Raw genomic sequence first — 26,415 nt, 5'->3', positions numbered from 1 at the left:
GTTATTCTGGAAACACTTTATCCAAGCTGAAAATTACGAGTTTGCTCTTTGCCACGTTAGCAGGATGCACAGAAGGCCTGGCGAGAGGAACACTGTGTTTGCTGCTTGCGAAACTCAGAAGCCACATAGGGGACGAGGCAGTCATCTGAGCCAGCATCGCGTCTGGAAGGAATTATGCCTCGTGAACTAAGCTGCAGAAGTCGACTGTGCACAAAACACAACACCCGTGCTCAAACAGAGGGGACAGAATCTGCCCATGTCTTGGACACGGCTGGGCCAAAGACTCCCCGACTATAGAAGGCAGGTTTGCACCCATGATTCTTGGCTTCAATCAGAAACAGAATCAAAGTCACGTTCATTACCCCACCCAACAACAACACATCTGTGAGGGGGGAGGCTTCCAAGAAACTGAAAAATTATCTTGACTGTGCAACTTGAGGCCAGAATTCTCATAGCACTAGAAACATTCCAGACTCTTCTAGTACACTACTTCTGTCTACACCAGGGGCATGTGACTTAAAAAAAAATAAATGTAGACTTTGCTGACCCCATTAGTTGGTTGGGAAATTGAGGCACAAAAAGTTCCTCATTCCTTCTGGACTCAGTTCCTTTCCCAGATCGAGCCCTCGTCCCGTCCCGCTGACTGCGTGAGAAGTTTTGCTGCCAGCGCCGCGTCTGAGGTGGAAAGTGCGGGGTCAGGTAGCGTGTCTGGTCCCCATCACCTGACTCCTCTCTGCCTTTGAATTCTGTCCGGCAAGGGGACCAGTGGAGTTTGCAGTCCCAGCCCAGGCGGGCTACACAGGTCCCCTAGAGAGCAGGCCAGATGCACACTCAGCGCTGACTTGCGCGAGACACTGGGCTCTGGTAAGGCCGTGAGCCTTGGAAGTGAGAGGGGAGAGCTTTCCATTTTACCGAGTCCTGCCTGGCTGTCACTTGGGTTTGAGAAACACTGGTGCACAAGAGGGTGGGAGTGGGGGTGCCAGCGATGGTAGCATGGTAATGTGGAGGCCACTGAATGCACTGCACATCTAAAAATGGTTTAAAAGGATGCATTTTATGTTCTGTGTATCTTACCACCATTATAAAAATAAATTTTAAAAAATGGGGTAAGTCTAACTCAAGGAATCAGGATTCTAAGATGGCCCCTGATTCCTGTCTCCTGTCGAGTGGGGCCTGGGCCTGTAAATGGGACAGTATTTCACTCCTGTCATTAAGTTGACCAGAAGGTAAAGATAAAGAGATTTCACGCACATAATTCAGGTCCCTAATCAGTTGACTTTGAGGCCATTGAGGGGAAGATCATCCTGGTGGGCCTGACCTAATCAGGGGAGCCCTTTGACAGAGCACTTCCTGAGAAGAGAGATTTGAAGCAGCAGCTCTCCTGTCAGCCCAGAAGCACTGCTTATTGTGGCACAGCCCATGTGGCCAGGAAGGGGTGGCCTCTAGGGCCACCTCATACAGTCACAAGGACCCCAGTTCTACCAGCAGCTAAGAGCTTGGGAGGAGACCTGGGATTCCAGCTGGAGGAGACCCTGTGGACCCCGCTGCCTTGACCACAGGAGCTGTGAGCTATGAGTCTGAGTCGGTGGCCTTGCAGCAGGCAGCCGGGGAAGATGAGTACAGCCCTGTGGTTGCTGGAACAAACACGTCCATCCGCCGTCTGCTGCTGTGCGCCTGCCACGTCCGGCCTCCCACTGGAATCCCACGGCCACGGCAGCTTCTCTGCTCAGGGAAGAGGCCAAAGGCCCCCACCCAACGAGAGGGAAGCACTGCGCAGGTGACAAGGCGCAGATGACCTTGCTTTATTTTGACTAAATAAATGTGGATCTGAGAGGAGCCAGAGAAGGGGTCCCAGGGAGGCAGAGCTCAGGTTCTGCAAACATGCTGGCCTCTCCCACGAGACGAAGGCATGAGCTTTAATACACACACTTTAATACTTAACACCAGCTCTCCCAAGGTCTATCTTGGGGATAGACTTCTCCTGGGGCCAGGCGCGTGGCTCTGATTCTCCGTTTACATAAACCTGCATCCCCCCGGACAAGGAGGGAGCCGAGCCGAGCGTGCCTGGGGCTTGGAAGCATTAAGAGGAAGGTGGAAACAGCAGCAGCAAGACACGGGTGGTGTCTGGCCACAGGCAAGAACTAGATGTAGGAATTGTTATGGGTGTGAGTTTGTGTGTGTGTACGTGTATTTATGTGATGTGGACACGTACCTGTGCACACACATGTGTGCTCACACAGACAGACCTACATGTATTTCCAACCTCTGTCAGCTGAGCAGGCCGAGGAGCAGTGACACCCCGGCAGGAGTGGCACAACCAGCACCCAGATCTCGGGGGGAGAAGTGGGGCTGATTCCCCTGCTGGGGCAGGAGGAGTACAAGATGAGCCCGAAACGTCTTTTTGAGTAGGAAAGCAAGGCAGCAGGCCAGAGTGATGGACCGTGTTGAAAAGACACAGACCCGGCTGGAAGGGGCTCCCACTGGCTGATTTTAGAATAATTTCAGCATCAAAAGAAGTAATTGGATTCCAACCCAGTGCATGAGATAGGAGTCCGTGAGTCCGTGCTGACAAAACTAAGTAAAGAGATAAATGAAGAGAGGGGAGAGCTCGCCTACAGCGGAAGGCAAACTGAGAGACGTGGAAGGAACCTGGGAATAAGCAATTAAGGCCAGGCAACAGTAAAAGTAGCAGTTGGTGCGTGTGTGTCACCGGTGGGGGGAGTTTTGATGAGAAGCAGGATATTGGCAAAATACCCCCACAAAATAATCAGATGCTCGAGGGAAGTGGCAGACACAGCTGGACAGGCGATGCGGTCGCGGCCCCGCCGGCGGGACAGGTGCGCCCCGAGGCAGGAAGGGCCTGTGCCCTTGCAGAGACAGTCAAGGACGGCAGAGGCAGGGACAGCGGGGGAGGCGGTCCGGAGGGAGGGGGCCTGATGGGCCGACGGCCCGATGCGGTGTGCGCTCCGCGGGGCAGGCTCCGCGGGGAAGCGGGGGAGGCCCCGCCCAGGCCCGCGGTGAGACGGGCCCAGGGCCTGCGGGTTGGGCGGCCGCGCCGTGTGCACGTCCGGTCGGAGCGTCGCGTGGTCGGGGTGGAGGGGCGGTCCTCGTCGGTAGGAGGCACGTGGGGAGCATTCAGGGGCGATGGGGCCTGAAGTCAGGAAGACATCTATCCATCTCTCAGAGAGAGGCGGAGAAAGTGATGGAGCAGTGCAGTCACGTTAGTAATTAGTAACGTTACACGCTTAGTATTAAAAAGTGGGAAATCCAGGTGGAAAGGAGATCTTTGTACTGTTCTTAGTTTTCAGTGCATTGGCGACGACTTCAAAATAACCCTGAAGATGGATGTGGTAATGCCTTCTTTACCTGCCTTCTAGGGTTTTTGAAAAGACCAGATGAAATAATGTTAAATCTCTATTAGAAGATGTTTTAATGCAAAGATATGCAATTATCGTGATAATCTTTCTGCTTATTTGCTTATTACCCACCTTCTGATCCGGAACAGCCACTCCCTGTGAGATCAGGGCCCTTGTCCTCTGATTTCCTGCTGTTTCCCCAGGCCCAGAACACAGTCAATATCTGTTGAATACATCAGTGAATCAGAAATTAGGTCAAATTTACACTTGTCATCATGATAGGATCATGATGTGTATGTTAATAGAAAATGTGGTCAGTTTTCTCTGAGAAACCTTCATAATGTAACAGTCTACTGATTTATAACTCAAATAACTACTGATACGTGACCGAGAAGATACTGGTGTGTACTTAAGTATATTCATCTGTGTGACAGAATTCCATCACTTCCTCAACACAGGGGTTGAAGGTAACGACCATTTAAGCAGAGCAGATAAAGCCCAAGGAAGAAGTGTGCATTTCCCACTGCAGACACATGCTCCACCGGATGCTGAAAAGGACTTCGGATGACAGGCTGTCACCCTGCTCAGATCTAGGACTTGGGTTTTGTTCCATCACACAAGTCACCGCGGTCTGGCTCAGAGTAAAAAACTTGTCTACCAGGTTATTTGCTAGCAGACAGATCCTCCCACTGGGTAGCAGGTCGGGTGAATTTTCAAGGCTGGTGCAAAGTTACAGCTGGACCAACTCTGAGGGAGGGAAGGAAAACAAAGAAACATTGGTTCCTCTCAGGGCCAAAGCAAAGCGAATGATTTTCCAGTTTGTCAGTCCAACTGCTAAAATATTCCAGAGACATAGAATTTGCCCCGTTTCTCAACTTGGAACCGTGTGGGCAGGGATGAGACTCTGGTTCTTTTAAAAGGACAGCTTCAGCCCCTTAAGACCTAAGGCAAGGACTGAAGCCATAGAGTGTGTCTGATCCAGGAGCGCGTGTGACTCCTCACTCTGCCAACGACGGTGCGCCTGCAGGAAGAGACCTTTCCTGTTCCTCCTGGGGTGCCTTCCTAGACCTCCTCCATCCCGCAGGCCAAAAGTCACTCTTGGGATTCCTCTATCGTTTTTTTTATTGAGGTAGAGTCAGTTTACAATGTCGTGTCTGTTTCTGGCGCACAGCACAGTGCTTCAGTCATGCATGAACGTACATACATTCATTTTCACTTTCTTGTTTTTTTTTTTTAATGTAACTGGGGCAGTGCCTTACTCCATCACTTCCCATCCCTGCCTTTCACCTTCAAAACTGTTGCTTTAATCTTGGAATATGGAGTTAAAATAATCTTGGGGAGAAACCGAGAAAGGATTTAGCCATGTGAGGGATTTAAAAACCTGGCAACCATGCTCGATATTTCAAGATTAGATAGAACCAAGGATTCAGGTAGAGAAACTCCTAGACCATGAAAATTCTAACATGTCAATGAGTAATGTGACTAACATATCTTTATTATGTATCTGGCTCTGTTTTGTATCTTTAAATTTAATTATTTATTTATTTTTAATTGACTTGTGGTCGGTTTTCCATGTTGTGTTAATTTCTGGTGTACAGCACAGTGATTCATTTACACACATATATTCCTTTTCATATTCTTTTCCATTATAGGTTATTATAAGATATTGAATATAGTTCCCTGTGCTGCACACTAGAAACTACTCAGCCACGAAAAAGAATAAAATCAGAGAGAGAAGCAAGATGGCGGAGTAGGACAAGGGGGTGGGGGGGAAGGGACAGACTGGGATTTTAAAATGCAGACTAGATAAACAAGATTATACTGTATAGCACAGGGAAATATACACAAGATCTTGTGGTAGCTCACAGAGAAAAAAATGTGACAAGGAAAATATATATGTTCATGCATAACTGAAAAATTGTGCTCTACACTAGAATTTGACACAACATTGTAAAATGACTATCACTCAATAAAAAAATGTAAAAAAAATAAAAGGAATAAAATCATGCCGTTTGCAGCAACATGGATGGAACTGGAGACCATCATTCTAAGTGAAGTCAGCTCCATTTTGTTTCTATGTGTATTTGGCCTTTACCCTCTCACCTACATCTAACTTTCATCTTTCTGTTGAATGTCCTCTCTCTCTCTAGTTTGCCTTAAATTCTGTTTGTATATGTAATACTCGCATATCCAACCAGCTTGTGAGCGATCCTTCATTACATTTCATTTACTACAGAATCAATACATGTGCCGTGATAGCAAAATCCCTTCCATGAACCATCTGTTGACAATATTCTAGGTCTTCTTGGAAGTCATGTCTCGTTAAAAGTCTGACTCATACAAACCAGATGTCCAGCCATAAGGAAGTGGCTTAGTAAATGGCGGCACCTCAAGACCATGGAGTACTATGCCGCCATAAAGATGATAATTATGTGGTCTATTTTGAAACATAGAACCATATAATATCTTATGGAAAAAATAACACATAAAGTATATGTACACTTGGATTATAACCATGTTAAATATTTATGTATCAGAGGAAGAGTTAAAAATAACATGCAGAAATGGTGCCTGGCCTTTTAGGGCCGAAATGGTTTTCTTTTTCCTCTTTCTTTCCTTCTGTTCTTTTTCCTCAAATAAATGCTCCATGATCTGTTGGCTGGTAGAACTTCAAAACCAAAGCGAGGAAATGAGAATCTACAGTTCTTGGCTCCCTAGTTTCCAGTTTTCTCTCCTCTGATACTTCGTTTTAGGAAAATCACTGGCAGGACATTCATATTTCTAGAACTGGGTAACTGGATTTAGCAATTCTAAAGTCAGCGGACAGGTTTGCTAATGGAATCATATACGTGTCTGTTGACTGTAGTGAAAAATGGAATAATGTATATTTGTTGACAGTAGTAAGAGGTGGAATAGTCCATTTCTGCTGACAATATTAAAAGCCAAAGCTGCACAACCCTTCCAAGCCCACTGTAGCCTAGAAAAGGGACATACAGGGAGTTTAACCCATTGTCAAACGACGATACTACGTGAAGCACACAACAACACAAACAAGACCTCCGCTCCTGGGACAGAGTCTCAGGGCGCAGAGCACCCGGGGCCTCAGGCTCCTGGCTCCGGGAACACAGCGCTCAATTTCCCACCCCAACAGGCACCTCCTGCAGGAGCAGCGCACCCACCTGTTTCAGAAGCACAGGCAGATCTGGTTTTGTACACAGCGAGTGACAGTCACATCTTCTGTGAGCCCATGGAGGTAGGCTAGACCCAAGGGCAGTCTGTTGGAATTAGCCTAATTCACGGGGTGCGATCACGCCTCAGTTCACCTGATGACCTGAAAAGAGTGAGGGACCAAGACCCTCAGGTGTGTGCAGAATTCTTCTCTAGGCCTGGCCGGGCACAGAGGGGCGCGTTCCTAACTGTTACCACTCGCCACTCGGAGGCAGGAGCTGAGTTCACGGAAACTGGAGCGTGGGGGACAGCGTCCCGGACATCACACCCCTCAGGGGCTGGGGCTGTAACACGTTCTCGACCTGAAATGTTGTGAATGAGTTCGTGTCACACGGTAACTTTAGGTAACAGAGGAACAATCACACTGGTCATTATTCACTCTTTGCGCCAGGCCCTTGGGAAATGTGCTCGAGGAAAGAAAACGTAGTCAGGCTTCAGACAGCAAGAATGGTTGCTAAACGAAGAAATCAACTAAGCAAGTCACCCCCAAACTTAGTGGCTTTTAAAACAAAATCGTTATCTTTCACCTCTCCTGGTTTCCCGGGGTTAGGAACCTGGGAGCAGTCCGTTCAGGCGGTTCTGGCTCCCATGAACTTTGCCAACAATTTGCGGCCCGGCTCCCAGTCATCTGGTGGCTGGGTCCACCTCCAGGTGGCCCCCTGACAATGGACAGCAAGAGGTGCCAGCCTTCGGCCTGGGGGCCTCAGCCCCTCCCCGTGAGCTCCCCTCCACGACGCTTGGTGGCTGGTTTCCCCCAGAGCTCGCAAGTCAAGAATGTAGGTCGGTGGCCCCAGGACAGTCAGCAACGTCTGGAGACACTTCTGATTCCTAGAACTGAGCGAGAGGTGGTACCGGCACCTAGTGGGCGGGGGCAGGGCTGCTACTGGACGTCTTACAATGCACAGAACAGCGCCCACAGCAAAGAAGTGGCTGGCCCAAATCGGCAGTGGGGCCGCTGCGGGGGAGCCGCGTGGTGGGTGGAAGCTGCTGTGTCTTTTATGGCCTGGCCTCGGCAGTCCCGCACGGTCACTTTGCCACGTCCTCCTGGTCACGCAGGGCTCGCCCTCGTTTTGCGTGGGAGGGGCTGCCCCCGGGCGTGGACGCTGGGAGGCAAGGCTTACTGGGGGTCATCTTGCAGGTGGGTTCACAGCGCCAAGTCTCGACAGTGGTCCTCTTCCTGCAGTAGGACTAGGAGTGACTTCTTCCCCTTTCTCTGCTTGTCTGTATTTTCTGAATTTTTGGAACAAGAATGTACATTTATGTAATAATGTATGCATGTAACCTTTATCCAATGCAAGGTCAACATCAAAAACAATGCATCAAATCCCTCTAACACGACCTAGCGCTGGGCGACGTATTATCCACCGAGAGTCACGGGGCTGTCCGGCCCCACGTGAATGACAGTCTGGCCATACAGCACGGTTTTAGTAAGAAGCTCAGGCTCCGTGTGTCCCCTTCTGGTGAGAAGATGGAGCGGTTTCTCCTGAGCCTCGAGACCCCACTGCTGCTTGGAAGCTGGTACCATCTGGGCTGTGAGGAGAGCTTTCCTTCGTATCCGTAGTCCCTCCGAATCCTATTTTCCTGTTTCAACACTTCAAGTTAAGCCAAACTGCCCAGCAACACTGCTACAGAAACTTCAGACGCCACCATCCATCCGTTTTCTCTTATCTCAACGAGTTATTGTTCGGATTTCCTTCTGACTCAAGGGGTAAATCCCCTGCAAAGGTGGCTGGCCGCCCCGTGCGGAGGCATGGATCTGACCCTCCTACCTGGGGTCTCACTCCCTCGGTCACTTCCAGTCTCCTGTCAGTGTCAGCCTCTCCCTCACAACTGGCTGGTTCATCTCAGCACATAAACACATTAAACCTTTCCATTCTCTAACATAAATGTAAAAGAGACGTCCACATCTTCCTTCTCTCTTCCGTATCCACCGCAGGCTGGGGTTCAGTTTCTTCTCGTCCCCACCTTCCTGCTGCCAATTCTTCACCCCCAGCCCCTTCCTGTCCTCCCCAAGGTCAACACGCTGTCAAGGCAGAGGGTTTCCGCTCGTATTTGCCCATGTTTCTCGAAGACCAGCCCCACTCATTTGCAGTAGAATCATGTGGGGGTCTACTGAACCGAACGTCTTGGTGGGGCCCAGGCAGGACTTTGCAGTTTTGAGGAGCTCTTGGGACTCCAGGTCACTGGAGTCTGAGAACCAGCAGCCTGTCCTTCAGTGCTGGCCTTGTAGATGAGGGACCCCCTCTTCCCACAAGCTGTATTCTGATGCCACTTCCAAAGGCAGAACTGGGGCTGACCTGTAAGAGAAGTTCTTGTGATGCGAAATCATGTACAATGAGGAGGGAACAGCGAGACGACAAACACACATTTTTTTTTGTCCCAAAGAAAAATTTTAAAGTTTGATCTCATTTCCTTTTTCTTTTTTCGATCTCTGCTTACAACAGAAATTGAGATCAGTCCTGGCGTCCTTACATTTCAGTGTGAAGGCCGTGGTGGAGGGGAATCTCCTCCCAGCAACTCAGCTCAGAATGACCCGTCTAATTCATTTACTGTCTGGCACAAGGGGCGGAAACCCTTGTGCAACCACGGAAGTGGGTTTGGAAGATCCAGGTGTTTACCTTGAACTCTGTCACCTTGTGTCCGACAGCACCAGGTCCTATCACTGACATTAGGTGGTTGATACAGTTCAAAATGTGCTGGCTTGAAAATTGTAACTACCTTAAAAAGCCAAATCTAGACCAACATGTCAGACTCAACCCACACCCTAATCAGCTGGTCAAATATTTGCATTTCTGAAACCTGAAGGTTGTGGGCTGGCGGCCAGTGCAGCCCTGGGGTGTAGTTAGGGGGAGACTCAGAGGCGATGGCATAAAGGCCGGTCCACACGGAGCCTGAGGTCAGCATCAGGAGGAAGACACAGGCTCCTGGGGACACGGGGCCAAGCCCCCTCGGGCTGCCCACCCCGTTCCCAGCAGGCAGGGTCCTGTGTGCACGGCACGGTGCTCATGGTCCCTTTTCCTTCCTGTAGACAGCTTCCCAGCTTATCCCCTTTGCTCACTCAGCCACAGCCTGATCCTCTGGTGACCTTGCAGGCTCATGAGATCAGAACCTCCTTTCTGGGCAGGATATTGATTTGCTTTCAAAGGCAGTCCCAGGTCCTGGGTGCCTAGGCATCCATGGAAACATGGAAGAACTGATCTGTGGCAACCTACCTTGCCCAGGTAAAAACCCCGTAACTCCCCGCTGACCGCCTGGTCAGTCACACTCGTTCAAAGGTCCAGGGGGAAGGGCACCCTGTTCCTATGGGAGCCGCACACGGCTCAGAGGACCTTAGCGCCCTCCCTTCCTCTTGCCTGAAGGCTGCCTCGTGTCAGAGAGGCGGGAGTGAAGCCAGCATCCAGACATCTAAAGGCATTAAAGGTGGGTGGGGTGATGAGAAGGACAGATTTTACAGATGAGGAGTTTGCAGCTTATTATGTCATCAACAGGGAGGAGCGAGGGCTGCCACTTCTGAGCAGGGGAGGGCTCTGTCCTTTGCAGGTAAACTGGGACCAGGTCTTGGCCTGGGTTCTAATGGGCTCTTGGAAAAAGCAGAGGAGGTGTGGTTGGATCTGGGTGGGGATGGGTTTTAATCCTCTTAGAAAAAAAAAAAATTCCGAACAATATTCTGGGCACACGAGGGCAGCGGGGTGGGGTGGTTTTGTAATTTTTAAAAAGTTCCCCGCCCCCCACCTGCTTCCCATCCCCACATTGAAATTTAGTCAGTTGATTCAGGAGGATTCTCATTTCACAGTTGTTAGGAGTTTGCAAGTTTTGGAGGGTGGAGCCTCAGTCAGGTGCTCTGAAAATCAAGCTCTAATGGTCCTCGGGAGAAACTCAGCTCCACAGTTTCTTGCCTTGGAGAGCGGCTTTGCTGTTTCCCCCTGCTAAAACATCCAGTGTTTAGATTAGCAGACCTTCTGAGCCCTCTCCCAGGTCACACAAATGCACATCTAAGTCACCACAAAGACCACACAGGAGATGTGGCCACCGTAGACCCAGAGCCTAATTTCAAGGCAATTGGGGAAAAATAAAAGCAAAGCTTGTGTTTTCTTTACTTTGGCCTGTCATTACCTAGGGCAGGCATTTGTAAAATCTAGAACACTGAAAAATTGCATCTTCTAAATCTGTATATTTTGAAGATGTGTACGGAATATACATACATTTGTTAAAAGACTGGGAAGGGAGAGATGGCTATGAGAATACTTTGTGGGGTGTCTTTGAAGACAACGTGGGGAAAATGCCTCGATTCCATGGCAAATTTACAAAGCATATTACATACTTGCATGTACAGTTTTATGACACAAATATCTATTAAATATACACGCACACCCCCACTTGGGAAAAAAATGATGGGAAGAAAAAAATGTCAAAATAGCAACAGTTGTCTTCTCTGAGTAGTACAACTACGTATGAGTGATTTGTTTCTTTTTTTTGTATTTAAATTTTTTCTACAGTAAGCATGTGTTACAGTTTTAATACAAAAAATAAAACCCAATAAAAGTCATTTACAACTTACATACAATCACTCAGGTAAGCAGATGAATCCAGGTTAAATAATATTCGGGGGCAGTTAGGAATTTTTCCCCCTAAATACCCATGGCTTCACCAGTCCCCTTGCTCCTTGAACTGATCCGTCGGGGACTCCAGCGACGCCCCCGCCTCTCCGTCCCGCGCGGGGCGGCGGCGGGCCCTGACAGTCTTGCAGTTATTCAAGCTCCGTGCTCCCACAGACGAGCCCTTGCAGCTGCACTGATGTCACACACGGCCCCCGAGGAGGAGTGAGGCGGGGCCAGAGCAGCTTAACCCAGGGAGGAAGAAGGAGAGTGCAGAAGCCACACTCTTCCCGGGGTAACCGAGACCATCTGTCTCCGCCGGCTCACAAGGCGGTGTGACGTCTCTAGGAACAAAGCCCTTGCCATCCTGCCTGGAACACACTGTCTCTTCTGGCCGGAACCCCTTTCCAGGGCTGGGCTAGGACCCCTTTAACATGAGGACAGAAAGTGATTTCCATCTGCCAAACTTTTAATCACCGAGGAGGGTAGAAGGAATTTTAGATATGCAAGCGCTAAAAACAAAGACTTCTCAAAGCTCCTTGACCATAACGCCGTGGGAGGATGTTCTCCATCAAAAAGAGGAAGTGAATCAAAAAGAAGACCCAAGATGCGGAAACACGGAGCTGACCCCTCGAGGCAGGCGGAGGGGGCTCCCGGGGTCGTGGTGGAGGGAGGGCCTGGAGCGGCCGGCGCGCAGAGCACAGAGAAGCCGGCGCAGGCTGGGGCGGGCAGGCGGCTGCAGGACGTGTGCGCTCAAGAGGCTGCAATTACTAGAATGCCTCTAAATGTTGGTGGGGGTCAGGGGCGCTTCTGGTTTCCGGCTTAGGCATATAAGGAACTTGAAGTCGCCACTCCATGCTGGCAACAAGTAAAAAGTCAAACAAACTGAGAACATCAACAACTCTTCTTAGACCCCACAGAGAAGTAAGGTCATAGGGCACACTGCTGCCCTCAAAACTGGAGAGACAGTTGGATACAGAGCATCACAACTTAACAGCGGAAGCCTCTGCAGGAACCGGTGCTGGAAAGCAGACACCCGGGCTGTCATCGGTGGATTACACCACGCTCATTGTGGGCAACTCTGAGATCTGAGAACTCCAGGGGACTCGGTCACGGGGCTGGAGCGGGAGTGGGCACACTTCTGCGAGTTTTACTTCCAGCAGCTCGCTCAGGTTCCCATAGTGATTATCGAAGAAAAATCCCTTCCCGCCTCCAGCAGGGGGCGGGGAGAGGAGAGGGTCTTGAATACACCAGAGCGTTCTGTCCTCCCAGAGCCCAGCCTGCTGGGGTGTCATCAGACCCTGCTGGGGAAGGGACATCCCAGATCCAGACACCGCTCGCCGCCCTGCTCCACCCAAGCGGGGAGAGAAAGCCACGAGAAGCTCCTCCGCAGGTTACCTGCTGTATCACGTCCAGCTACCGAGAGAAATATTACCGGGCTCAGCAGAAGGGAAAAAACCACAATTTGCAGAGACAGAGAACACACTGGAACTGGACATGGCTGGGATGTTAGAATGATCAGATCCAGAATTTAAATATGCTAATATTCTCACAGGCAGCGTAAGAAGCATTTGAGAACAGACAGGCAACACAAGCAGAGAGATGGAACTCCTAAGACCCACAAGGAAAGCCCAGCGGTCAAGCACTGCCGCAGAGATGAAGGCCGCCTTTGAGGAGCCTCTTGGTGGACTGCTCCCTGCTGAGGAAAGAGTCTCTGATCTCTGATGTCTCACCAGAAAATTCCCAACCTGAAAAGCAAAGACAACAAAGATTAAACAAATAAACAAAAACAAAACACCAGAACAGAATAGCCAAGGACTGTGGGACAACTACACAAGATGGAACCTACTCGCGATGGGATTACCTGAAGGAGAAGAGGGGAAGGAACCCGAGAAATACAGGAAACAGTAATGACCGAGGATTTCCCCAAGTTAACGCCAGACGCCAAACCGCGGATTCACAAAGCTCAGAGAAGACCAAACGGGACAAACACTCCCCCTCAAAGCACCCAAAACAAAGCAAAACAAAAATCACCTCTAGCAGATCATTTTAAAAACACAGAAAATCAAAGATAGAGAAAAAAAGAAATCCTGGAACAACCCAGAGGGAAGAAACACCTTTCCTGCAGAGAAACAAAGGCAAGAATTACGCCTGGCTTCTCCGAAACCACATGGTCAGGGAGAAACGAGAGCGATGGAAGGAAAACCAACAAACCCCACCAACCTGGATTCTCTACCCTGTGAAGTCATCCTTTAGAAGTGAAGGGGAAAGCCAGACTTCGCCAAGTAAACATTGAAGGCATTTGTTGCCAATAGACCTTCCTTGTGACAAGTGTTAAAAGAAGTTCTTCAGAGAGAAGGAAAATGATACAGGACAGAACCTCCACGTAAGAAAGATCCTCCTAAAGAAAGGAAGACCACTGAAGGAAGAGTGAGCTTAACGTGTGTAACAGATACTTATATATATATTATATATAAATTATGTACTTATAATAAATTAAAATATTATAATAAATAGATACCAAAAAATTTACTTTTCTTAACCTTAAAAAATTTTATTTAGTTATTTATTTTGGGGGTGGCTAATCACGTATTTACTTTTGGAGGAGGTACTGGGGATTGAACCCAGGACCCCGTGTACGCTAAGTATGCACTTCGCCACTTGAGCTGTATGCCCCCTTCTTATTCTTAACTGGTCTAACAGGTAAGTTTGGCCAAAATGATAGCAACAATGTATTTGGTAACGTATGCTTGTGTGCATGTCATATATGTGCTTATGTGCCGTACACATCAACGGAGTGAATGACACGAATAACACAAGGCACTGGAGGGAGGAACTGGGACCGTATTGTTATTATCCAGTACCCACACCACCGTGACGTGACACAGTGTTACGTGAAAGTGGACTTGTGCTACTTGTCAATGTGCATTGCAAACTCTAGGGCAAATGCTAACAAAAGTTTTCTTTTTCAAGTATAACTGATATGCTAAGAAAGAAGAGAAACTGGAATCCTATAAAATGCTCAGTTAAAACTACGAAAGGCAGAAAAAGAGTGGAAGACAAAAACAGGAACAAAGAACAAGGGTAACAAACAGAAAATAGAAAATAGACATTAACCCAGCCATATTAATAATCACTTTGAATATCAGTGGCCTAAATGCACCAACCGAAAGACTGAGATTGTCAGGGTGGATCAAAAACTACAACCCAATCACAGTTAACCTTGAACAACACGGGTTTGAACTGTGTGGGTCCACCACACATGGACTCTTTTTTTCATTAACTACATCCTACAGCCTTACACAATCCTGGGTTGGTTGACTCTGCAGGTGTGGAACCCCAGATACAGAGGACCAACTGAAAAGTGATACTTTGATTTTTGACTGCAGGGAGGGTCAGCACCCCGAACCCCCATGTTGTTCAAGGGTCAACTGTATGTGCTGTCTCCATAAGAAACCCACTTTAAATATGAAGATATACAGATTAAGAGTAAATACGTGGAGAAAAATATATCGTGCTAATCCCAAGAAAGCAGGAGTAGCTAAATTTAATTTCAGACAAAGCAGATTTCAAAGCAAGGAGGGTTATTAGGGATAAAAAAGGATATTCTGTAACGATAAAAGGGCCAGTTCTTCAAGAAGATGTAATAGTCCTTAACACTGTGTGCTTTTAGCAACAGAGCATCAAAATAGGTGAGGATGAAAACTGGGAGAACTAACCGCAAGGACGGGGGAATCCGCTGTCACAGCTGGAATTGTGTTTTCATGGCGTGATGGTTGTCATGTTGGCCTCACAGGACACAGCTGTACTCAAGACTACATCTCCCAGCTTCCTTTGCTGCAAGGTGTGGCCAAGTAACCAAGTTCTGGCAAAAAGGATCTGAACCAAAGTACTATTTGTTGGTTTACAAGAATTCTTAAGAGACAGCCACCTTGTGCCTTTTGCACTTTCTTTCTCCCCTTACTTCCTTTCTTCTTCCTGGGATGGGGACATGATGGTTGGAGCTGGAGCTGCTATCTTGGGTTGTGAGGTAACTATAGATATGGAGGCCACTTTGATGAAAGAACAGGATGGAAGTAGCCTGGGTCCTTGATTCAATACAAATTTACCTCTAGACCTTTATGAGGAAGAGAACTAGGCTTGCTGAAGCCACTGTTACTTTGGGGTTTTTGTCACGTGCAGCAGAACCTGAACCTAGGTAACACGAAATCAGTTAGGAAACTGATGCGGGAGTTGGACTGTCGATAGCGTACCAATGTTGAAATCAAAGCCGGATTAGAGAGTGTGGCTGGGACCTGCAACCAAAGATGTGGGGTTCCACTGTGCGCTCAAGAGTCGGCCTTGAGCGGATATGCTGGGAAGTAGACCCGTGGCTTAGTGTGCACGTGAAGGCCCCGGGGCTCTCGTTGGAACACACATTCTGATTCACCAGGTCTGGGGTGGGACCTGAGTGCCTGCTTTTCTAGAAGCTGCCACATGCAGCTGCTGCTGGTCCAAGGGTCATGCTCTGGGCAGTGAGCATCCACTTCATACCCAGTGAAGAGACCCAGAGCCCTGACCCCGGTGCCCTTACTGCACGGAGTCTCAGGGAGGAGTTAGCAAAGGGAGGTAGAGAGAAGGCAACGCTGACACATTCCTTCTCCAACCCTACTCACAGTGAAAACCTGGGGAGCTGGGCAGTGGGCTCTGGGTGTGACCTGGGATCAGGGAGGTTTAAAAGCTTCCCACGTGATCCCAAGGGGTAGCCAGGCTGAGGCTCCCGGACTTGGAGCATCGGTGTTTCCTGTGCAAGCTCTCATTTATGGGTAGAGGCAGGAACTCCAAGGGAAAAAAAGTGTCCCTCCTTTCGCTGGGAGCTGGGACCCGGTAAAGTGAGAGAGGCACTGGCCTTGGGCAGTAAGTATAGGACAGAGTGGGGGGTGGGGTATGCCCCTAAACAGAGTCATCAAGATAAATACTCTAATGCAATGTTTTAAGAAACAAAGGTAACACAATGAATAAAACATCAAAATGTTAAACCTTCGGGCATGTGTGCTGTGTGGAGGCGCGATGGAGCTTGAAGCAAAAGGAGAAGCCCCACCCCCTGACTCCTGCGGGCAAACGACCCAGCTAAGGAACGCCCAAGGCGGGGCTGCTCCCCCAGTCTGTGAGCCACTCCCTCCCCGATCCTGGGGAAAGTGCTGGCAGGTCACTTTGCCCGCACATGGTTCTGAAGTGGGTCACAGCAGTCCTTTAAGTCACTTAGCCAAGACCATGAGAATACGAGCAGGTGTTTGTCGAGCGCTAAGTGCCTCACAGCTGTTACCCCATTTCATCCTCGGGTCCACCTTGTGCGCTACGCGCTACTGTCACCCTTAATTACAGGCGGGGAAACCACGCAGAGTTTCCATCAGTAGCGAGTAAGCAGCTGGGCTGGGCCCGGAACCCAGACAGCCGGGGGGTCAAGTCCACGCCCCTGACTCCGGGCTAGAACACCGTGACCCAGGTCCCAACGCGGCCCTGACTCTCACTGCTGTCCAGGGCGGCCGCGTGCCTTCCCGGGGCCCGGCAGAGCCAGGCCGCACCGAAACTCCCCCGAAATCAGCCCCACAACCCAACACAGCGTCCGCCACAGAAGGACCACGCGGGCACAACGCGAAGCCTCCGTCTTTATTACGCAAGTGTCAGCCCGGAGGTCGCGGCCGCCGCGCCGAGCCGGGGCCCCGCGCCCGCGGCCTCAGCGGACGGTGTAGCGGTCCCACTTCTTCTCGGGGTCGTAGGGCTCCCAGCGGCTGGCGGGGAAGATGTGCTTGTTCTTCTCGTACCAGCTGCGCAGCACCACCTTGCCCGCGTGCGACTCGTCCTTCTCCCGGGTGGCGTCGCTGAGCAGCCGCACGTCGTCGTGCACGTCGAAGGCGAAGAGCGGCCCGCTCTTGCCGCGCGCCTGGGCCACGATCAGGTCGTAGAAGGTGTGGTAGTGCGGCAGGATCAGGTCCTCCTTGACGAACATGAGCTGCTCCACGCCGGCCGCGCGCAGCTCGCGGAAGTCGCGGCGCAGCGCCTGCAGCGCCTTCTTGAGGAACTGCTGCACCGTGCCGCCCTTGTGGATGCGCGCCGCGCGCCGGTGCCCGCAGCCGTCCCAGTAGCTGAACGTCACCTCCACCTCCTCGCGCTTCACGCGCTCGCGCCGCGCCTCCCACTCTCGCCGCAGCTCCTCGCGCAGCCGCCGCTCCTCCTCCTCGCGCTCGCGGTCCGGCAGGAAGCTGGTGTCCACGGCCGGGTCCTTGCCCAGGTGCCTGCGGGGCCGGCCGGGCGCCGGCGGCCCGGCCTCCTTCTCCTCCTCGGCCGCCTCGCCGTCGCCGTCGCCGTCGCCGTCGTCGGGCGAGAAGGACAGGCCGCAGATCTGGCGCCGCTGCTCCCGCTTGCGCTCCCGCTCGCGCTGCGCCTGCAGCTGCCGGCGCCGCTGCTCCCGCCGCGCGCGCTGCGCCAGCTGCATCTCCCGCTCGCGCACCAGGGCCTCCTGCCGCGCCTTCATGTCGTTCAGGGTCACCAGCCCCACCGTGCTCGACTTCAGCTTGGCCTCCACCGCGTCGTAGTGAGCCGAGAACTTCTTGTCCACCTGCGACTTGGCGATGGTCTCCTCGGCGATCCGCTGCTTCAGCACCTCCATCTGCTCCTTCTGCTTCTCGCGCTTCTTGATCAGGTGCAGGGCCCGGCCGGCCTCGCGCATCGTGCCCTTGTACTGCGCCATCCCCGCCGCCAGCCACGCCCGGAGGCTCGGGGCCAACGCCTGGACTCTGCGGCAGGGAACAAAAACACGGGAGTTACGGAGGGGCCAGAGGAACAGCTCTGACCGCAGTCGGGTCTAGGCGGGCGCGCTCTTACAGAACTTCCTGCGGCGGTGGAAGGTTCCGTAGCCGCTCTGATCGTCGCGCAGCCCTACGGGCTATTGAGCGCTTGCAATGTGGCCAACGTCGTTCATGGAGGCACTGGCTTTTTACTTCCATTCATTTCAATTGCAATGGCCCCATGTGACTGTGGCTTCCGTACAGGCTGGTGCAAGGCAGGGTTTGGGGAGATGCACACGGAGAGGGTCAGTCTACTGAGCAAACTCTTGCCTGGCCAGGCCCGTGCACCTGCCCACGGACCCCGTCAAGCACAGACATACAACAGTCACAGCACGGAGAGATCCAGCCTGCACTGGACCTGGGCCTGGACTGGCAACTCTCTCCTCAATCAGGTGCACCACCCCCCACCCCCCAGGCACACACGCCAGTGAGGGGAGAGGGGGTCAGAGCGAAGCAACCTGCAGCACCTCCCTAGAGGGTGTTAAGTCAGCTGAGTTCCCATCAGCCTGTTACGGGGGAGGCAGGACCGCACTCAGTGCTGTCCCTACCCCTCCCTGAAGAGTCATTCTTGCAGGGAGTGTTTGCTGAGTCCACCCAGTGCCCAGTGCTTAAGTGTGGTGAGGGCACAGCCCACTTGGGTGGGAGCTGTAGGAGGCAGAGGGCATCTGAACACAAACCTGCCTTCTTGGCGTTTTAGCCAAAGCAGAGGGAGGCCCCCTAATTCACTGCCCTCAGCTTGAGCGGACTGTCCTCCCTCGGGACCAGTCCCTCCTGCCTCAGGCCCCGCAGTGCTGTCATCCGCTGGACCTCATCCCCGTAAGCTCTGAACCACCGTCTCATCCAGCCTTCCGCCCACCCCAGCTCTTCCACTGTGCCCCCTAAACACAGCCGCTCATCAGCAAACCCCAAACCCTCAGCCACCTCTGGGAGCCTTCCTGTTGTCTTTTTGCTGCCCTCAGCCTGCTGTTCCCCGGGGACCACTTCTCCCTGCAGCTCCCTAGAGGGGAGGTTGTTTTCCTCTGACGTGTCTCGTCATCTCAAACTGAAAGTGGGGTGGGGGCCCTGCTCTTTCAAAACATTTCTTCTGTTTCCCTTAAAACTCCCAGCTCCCTTGAAGCTCACGCAATCTGGGGATACTGTCCCCGCTGTGGCTGTCACGTCAGAAATTCCCTGCTGTCCTCCTGGCTCTCCTGCCTTGCTCCTCCATCCCCTGCCTCCTTCCTCACTTCTGCACCCGGGTTCTCATCACGACCTGAAAGTGTCTATCTCCCAAATCTTAACTCTCTCCCCTCCTCTCTCCAGGCTCCCTGAGTCATTACCTTTAATAGACATAGTGTGAGACAGATTCCTTGGCTGTCTCCTCTTTCAATTAGATAATCCAACCAGCCACATTTTAATCCAATTAACTGTGGTGCCGCCATGTCTGCTGTCACCACCCTTCCTCCAGTTTAATCAGAACCCAAATATCAGTACAGTCCCCCAGCCTCATCATCCCTCTTCCCCAGCATCCATCCTCTTAACTCAGTCACAGTCTCCCTGTGCCCTAGCCAGCCTCCACAATTAACGAGGTTAGTCTCCAACTCTTTGAGACGGTTGGTAGGAAAAGCAAATAACAGAAGGAAGCAGATCTCTCTTAAAAGTCTGAAATCTTGATTTTAAGAATTCTCCACACGAGTTCCTAGGTGCTAACTGCTGCGGGGTGGGGTCAGGGGAAAGCCTTCACGTGTTCAGAGACGGGGAAGTACGAAATATACTGGATGGAAAAAGCGCGGACAAACAGCCCGTGACTTCTGTATGTGTGTTCACCGGGGAAAAAGAAAAAAAACAACAGAAGATGCCACAGACTTCAAAATCGATTCTGCACCATAAATATCTCTTGAGTTTTGTGAGATCTAAATTTTGTCTTTAGTTTTTTCAAAGTGATACATATGCATGGTTTAAAAAGAAAAGTGTACTAAAAGGATTCTTTTAACAAAACAGCAGCACTGAGTCCCCAGTCCCATCACAGTCTTCCCTGGAGGCGACCGCTTTCAGTCTCTACTGATGTTTCTTCTCACGTTTACCTTCTTTTTTTTCTAGCTCTTATGTTGCTGTTTTGTGACTGATCAGTTTTAATTTATCGATTGACTTCTTCTGGCGGATGAAGATTTCATTTTCCCAGCAGTAGGTTCAGACGTCTGGCCAGCTCACGCGAAGAAGAGGCTGTCGTGGAGGTTGTTAGCATACAAGCCAGGTCAGAAAAATGCAAGGACCTCAGTTATATTCCAGTCTTATCGATAAGCGTCGTGGCAAAAATCCCGGGTAAAACTTGGCAGATCGACTCCAGCAGTTCCTGAACGTACACACCTGAACGGGCGGAGCAGGCTTCGTTCAACGATTACGCAGCACTAGAGCCTCTGCGTGCGTGGTTTACTGCGTTTCAGACATCGCAGTGCCTGCAGGTGGAACTCAGACATTCAGCGAGCTGGACCCAGAAGAGGGCTTCCTTAATTTGATAAAAGGAGTTTTGGGGAGACCTGTGGCCAATGTCATGTGTGGTAGGATACTTTTATGTCGTTTACATTTTTCTCACAAGTAGAAATCCGGGGAGTTTTCGCCTGTACCCAGGTGGCTGTGGGCCGGGCGGAGGAAACAGGTTCCCTGGACACGTGGCAGGTGAAGGGCAGCTAGGACAGGAGGCTCTGACCCTCTTTCTCTTTCTAAAGGTGGTACACCTTTTGTTTCTGATTGCAGAGCACCACTGGAAAGCCAGCTCTTGGAAGGATCGCCAGAGAAGTGAAGGGACAGGACAGAAAATGGGTGCATGAGACAGCAGCAAGGAGCTCACACTCGCAGAGAAATGTCAGAGAAAAAGAAAAAGTCAGATGTCTCCCTAGAAGAGAAAATATTCTAGACAGATGGGGACTCCCCTCCCTGCCTGCACGCCTACAGGGACGTAGGCGAGGAGAAGGTGGCGCCCAGCGGGGGCCCCGAGGTAGGGGTTCAGGTCAGCTCTGGGCCCCGTGAGCAGTGCCTCCTCTTGTTTTGATCTTTGTCCCCAGCGGAGATTATTAGTTTATCTAAACGCCACCTGCTCTTCCTGCTTTCCTGAAAGCCCACCATTCAGATGGTGGCAAAGGGGCAACAATGGGGCTGATTGATTACCTCAGACTTTAATTTTCTCCCTCCTGGAAGTGACCGTGGGTCCAGAACTCATCTGCAGGAGCAGGGCCTGCCATTTTGCTGGACCCATGGCCGGAGCCCGGCTGACAGCTGGGGCTGACAGCTGGGACTGACCTGCTCCCGGCCAGCGCTGAGCGCCCAGCACGGGGGTGACAGCAGGAACACCTGTCTCTGGGGTTGCTTCTAGGATGGACTCCGTAGGGTTCATGGGGAGGGAGGTGACCCCAAGATACCACCTTTGTGGTCCTGGAGGTGGATGAGAGCAATTGCCCAGCTCACTCAGAAAATTAAATTCTGAGATAAGAAAATGTCCGAGATAAGAAATGTTGGCTTTAGGTGAGCAAGGATGGACCAGGCACTCTTGGGGACTATTGATGGCGAGCAAATGGGAAAGGTGTGGCCACGACTCCCGTGTCAAACAGAGAAATCTCACTCACGGTGCGACTACGTAAGTCGGGTTGTTCATGGTGGGCGCCCCGGCCGCATCCCCACAGCCAAGCCTCTGCCCAAACCAGCTCCTTCACTTTCAGGCACTTTCTGGAGAACCCCTTCACATCGGCCGTTGCTCCTGGACGTCTGCCCTGGGACTGCCCAGGGGGCAGCTGCCCCGGGCACCTGGAGCTTTTTATAAAACCACTCATGCTCCAAGCCGGCTACCCGGGCGGCGGGTCTGTGTCTCCTGGGAAGCCAGGCTGGTCAGTCATCCGTGTGAGGCCATCACAGTCCTCCGGTCCTCACACACTATTTGTCTTTTTCTGTCTGACTTACTTAGCATAATGCTCTCAAAGTCTGTGTTGTCACACATAGCAGGATTTCCTTCTTTTTCATGGATAAATAACATTCTAGCATGTATATACACCACATCTTCCTTATCCGTTCATCAGTGGGCACTTAGGTTGTTTCCACGTGTTGGCTACTGTGAATGACACTGCAGTGAGCGTCGGGGCGTGGAGAGCTTTTTAAGACAGTGATTTCCTTTCCTTCAGGTAAGTACCCAGAAGAGGAATCGCTGGATCATATGGCAGTTCTATTTTTAATTTTTTGAGGAAACTTCATACTGTTTTGGATAGTGGCTGCACCAATTTACATTCCCACCAACAGTTTACATAGTTCCTTTTTCTCCACATCTTTACCAATACTTGTTATTTCTTGTCTTTTTTTTAAAAATAATATGTGTGAGGTGATATCTCACCTGTCACAAATAGTGACACTTTTACTTCTTCCTTTCTGATTTGCATGCCTTTTATTTCTGTTTTTGTTTTTTTCTTGCCTGATTGCTCTGGCTAGGTGATCATTTTTTAATTGCATTGTTTTCTCATCACTGAGTTTTGAGAGTTTTTAAATTGAGTTGTGCACAAGTCCTTTATCAGATATGCGATTTGTGATAGCGTCTACAGTCTAGATTCTTTTTTTTTTATTCTCTTAAATGTCTTTTGCAGAGCAAAAGTTTTAAATTTTGATGAAGTCCAATTTCTTATCTGTTCACTCATGGATTGTGCTTTTGATGCTTATTTAGGAGTTCTTCCCTCAGTCGGAGATCGTGAAGGCTGTCCAGGCATTGGTCTGTTCCATCTCAGTAGTCAGATTTTTGTGCATAGTTTTGTATGATTCTCTCATTTTCCTTTTACTGTCTGTAGAGTTCATAGTGTTTCCTTCCTTTCATTCCTTATACTGTGTCTTCTTTTTTCTTTATGTCTATCTAGAAGTTTACTGAATTTGATCTATTCGAGGAACCAACTTTTGATTTTTAAAAATTTCTCTGCTGTTTTCAATTTCACTGACTTCTGCTTTCCATTTTTTCCTTCCTTCTGTTTGCTTTATTTTTCTGATCTCTTAAGGTGGAACCTTACATTATTGATTTGAAACCTTTCTTCATTTCTAATATAAACATTTAAACATGTAAATTTCTCTCTGTTAACTAGATCCCTCACATTTTTATATGTGTTCATATTTTCATGCAATTAAAATATTTTCTAATTTCCCTTGAGATTTCTTTTTTGACCTATGGATTATTTATTTAGAAGTGTGTTTTTAAATCTATAAATACTTGGAGATATCCAGTCATCTTTTTGTTACTGATCTCTGGTTTAACTCCATTGTGGTCAGAGAACATACTTTGTATGATTTTTATTCTCTTGAATCTATAAAGATTGTTCCATATCCAGGTTATGGTCTGTGTTAGTAAATTTCTGTGTGCACTTGGAAAGAATGTGTGTTCTGCTCTTATTAACTGGAGTGCTCTAAAAGTGTCAGATCCACTGGTTCAGTTCTATATCTTGCTGATTTTCTGTATATGTGTTTTATTAATTACTGAGAAAAAAGCAATAAAGCCTCCAATTATAATTACAAATTTTTTCCATTTTCCTTTCTGTATTATACATTTTTGCTTCATGTATTTTGAAGCTCTATTGTTAGGTACATATGCATTTAGGGTTGTTATATCTTATTGGTAGGTTGCCCTATTATCATAATGTCCCTCTTTATCCCTAGTAATCTTTCTTACTTTTTTAGTTACCCCAGTTTTCTTTTGATTAGTGGTTGTGTGGTGTATCTTTTCCATTCTTTTTACTTTTAACTTACCTATATCAATATATTTAAAGTAGATTTCTTGTAGACAGCATATAGTCGGATCTTTTTCTTTTTTTTAACCACTGTGGCATCTCTGTCTTATTCATGTGCTCAGAACCATTTATGTTTTTATTGATTGATATGTTGGGATTTACATCTGCTTTTTTATTATTTATTTTCTATTTTCCCCCCTATTTTTATTCCTCTGCTTCCTCTTTACTGCCTGCTTTTGAATCACTTGATTAGTTTTTAGTATTCAATTTTAATTTATCTGTTGAGGTTTTTACTATATCTTTTTGTGGATTTTTAGTGGTTGCTTTGGGGATTACAACATATATTCTTAATTTTTCAGTTTACTTGAATTAATATTTTACTACTTTGAGTAATGAAAAACCTTATCACCATGAAAGTCCCTTTTCCCTCCCCATATATTGTAGCTATTGTATGTGTTACACCTACATGCATTGAAACCCCGTCAGACAATGTTGGACTTTTTGCTTTCAACCATCGCACAGAAAGCACTCAAGAAAAGGAGTCACTTGCTTATTTTTGCACAGATATTTGCCATTTCCGTTTCTCGCCCTTTGTTCCTGAAGTTGCATGTTTCCCTCTTATATCATTTCCCTTCCATCTAAAGAAATTCTTTCATCATTCTTGGTTTTAAGTGACCAATTTGTCTCCTAGACATAAAAAAAAATCAGATTGTCTCTTCTCTTTATAATGTAAAATCTTTGGTGTAGACAAGATTTTTGTCCTTCAATGTTGGTGAATTTGGGGACTGACTGCAGAAAATAAAGGAGTGGGCACCAAGCAGGATGCTTCCCGTGTCCTTGGTGTTCGTGCACGGCCTCTTTCCGTGGATGCAGGCTCCTGCGCGTGTGCAGACGCTGGCTGTCAGTGGCGTCCATCCTCAGGATGCCAGGGTAGCTTCCCCTTGCCTCCACTCAGGACATGCACAGGTGGCCATCTCGACACAAGGAAAGCCCCTTCTCACACACACCGTTCATGGGATGTTGTGGTTTGTGATCCGCTAACATGTAGCCATACTTTCTTTGTAGCCAAAATTAACTGGCTGGGATCTTTGCTGAGCCAGTGGAATTATCCATGATGGTCCCAGCGGTAGGAGTGGGTCTTGGGTGTTGACGATGCAGCTTGTCCTAGTTGGTAGGACTTAACATGGGTGCTTCAAAGGATGCTAAGATTCCAGCAGTAGGTGAAATGTAAGCGTTGAAAGCTTCTTCATTTTCTGACCCTCTGAGACTCCCACCAGACCACCATCCATGGGGACTGCGTCCAAGAGCTGATTGCTGATGGGTTTTGCACTGATGGAGTAATTCTTTGTATGAGGGTTGCCATGGCCACAGGCCAAGACTCCAATGGGCTCCACCAGATTAACTGGGTGAGGATATATGGCTTAAAATTACTGAGAGGCTGTATGTCCTCTTGCTACTGGTGTGTGTTTTCATTTGCCCTGCTCCAGGGCCTGGCAATATTGTATACGGTCAATAAATCTTTGATGATTGAATGAAGAAATGTCACATTGTTTGATTATATGACATTGAGACACTACTGATACTAGAAACACGAGGCATTACAGTAAAGTGCTCAGTGTTACATCTTCATTTTCAATTCTCTATTTAGAGTGAAGGTGTAAATGATCACTCTGTACAAACCCCCGAGTCTCTGAAACCCTGCAGCTGGAAGTGTGGCAGCCAAGACGTAGTCTGGCAGAGTGGAAATCGTGCCACGTGGGGAGGGCTGGGCCCTCACTGCGGCTCCACAGTTTGTTACGGCCTCAGGGAAGCTGTATTATCTCTACGCTTCAGTTTCGTCGTCTGAAAAATTGCGAACTGGTTTATCTGATCCTTTTGAGTTATGCAGTCGAGGACTTTCTCATAACTCATCCAAGTTGATCACGAGACATGGATTAGGGAGCCTAGAGCTGATTTGCTTGCATAATTCCTCCTCGGTGCTGGTTATCTGGAAATCCAAATTTCTCCAGGTGGGGTGGGGAGATGCCAGCTCAGCCAAAGACATTTGCTCACAGACCGTCTCAGGCTTTGGCTGGTCACAGCAGGGCTGACGTGTTAGCAGGTTAGTCCAAAGGCAAATCCAAAGGGCTGGGAAGGGATTTGATTAAGTCCAGGAAACGACTGACTTGGTGGTGGAGGAGTTGGGGCAGCGTCGGGCCTTCACAGCCAGAGCCTGGCAAATGGATGCTTCTCAGACTTTCCAAGGACCCACTGCTAACACCTTTGCTCAGAGCTGACTCTAGGGCAGTGAGCATAGAAATCAAATCCCACATGTTCACTGGGAGCTAATTGTGAAATTTTTCCATTCCTACTTTTCTAGCTGAGCAATTTCTTCTACTTCCTTGGGAACCACGCCCCCTCCCCACCGTGTCCTCTTCAAGCCTCCAGTCCCACCCCAGGCACCACTTTGAGATGGTGGCGTGTGTAGCCCTCACTCGCCCCTCCTCGCCCCACCGCAGCCTTCCCAAACACGACAGTTGCTGTTGATGAAGTGCCACCAGTTACTTCATCAGCCTTCAGATGCCAAGGATAAGAGGAATGAATTCCACCCTCACGGTGGCCCTAGATTTCCCAACCCAGATTTCTCTATGATTTCTGCTCATTTCTTTTTTTAAAAATGTTTTCACACTACATGGATTTTGTAAAA

General features: G+C 49.3%; 1 protein-coding gene across 2 annotated transcripts; it reads right to left on the bottom strand.

Annotated features, from left to right (window-relative positions):
• Nucleotides 1-3,175: 3,175 nt before the first annotated feature.
• Nucleotides 3,176-17,941, bottom strand: LOC123612384 (protein FAM50B). Of its 2 annotated transcripts, XM_074348034.1 has the most exons (4): nucleotides 11,143-17,941; nucleotides 6,536-8,881; nucleotides 3,489-4,103; nucleotides 3,176-3,373 (listed from the first exon to the last, which is right to left on the bottom strand). In XM_074348034.1, the coding sequence occupies exon 1, from the start codon at nucleotides 17,907-17,909 to the stop codon at nucleotides 16,896-16,898; it is 1,014 nt and encodes a 337-aa protein (XP_074204135.1). In that variant the 5' UTR covers nucleotides 17,910-17,941; the 3' UTR covers nucleotides 3,176-3,373; nucleotides 3,489-4,103; nucleotides 6,536-8,881; nucleotides 11,143-16,895. The 2 variants fall into 2 exon arrangements, with proteins under 2 accessions (XP_074204135.1, XP_074204134.1); XM_074348033.1 differs by having other exon boundaries at nucleotides 3,176-4,103.
• Nucleotides 17,942-26,415: the final 8,474 nt, after the last annotated feature.

This window comes from Camelus bactrianus, chromosome 20, assembly GCF_048773025.1.
Source record: "Camelus bactrianus isolate YW-2024 breed Bactrian camel chromosome 20, ASM4877302v1, whole genome shotgun sequence".
In the NCBI taxonomy this organism is placed as follows: Eukaryota; Metazoa; Chordata; class Mammalia; order Artiodactyla; family Camelidae; genus Camelus; species Camelus bactrianus.
This window is presented reverse-complemented; position numbering and strand designations above follow the sequence as displayed.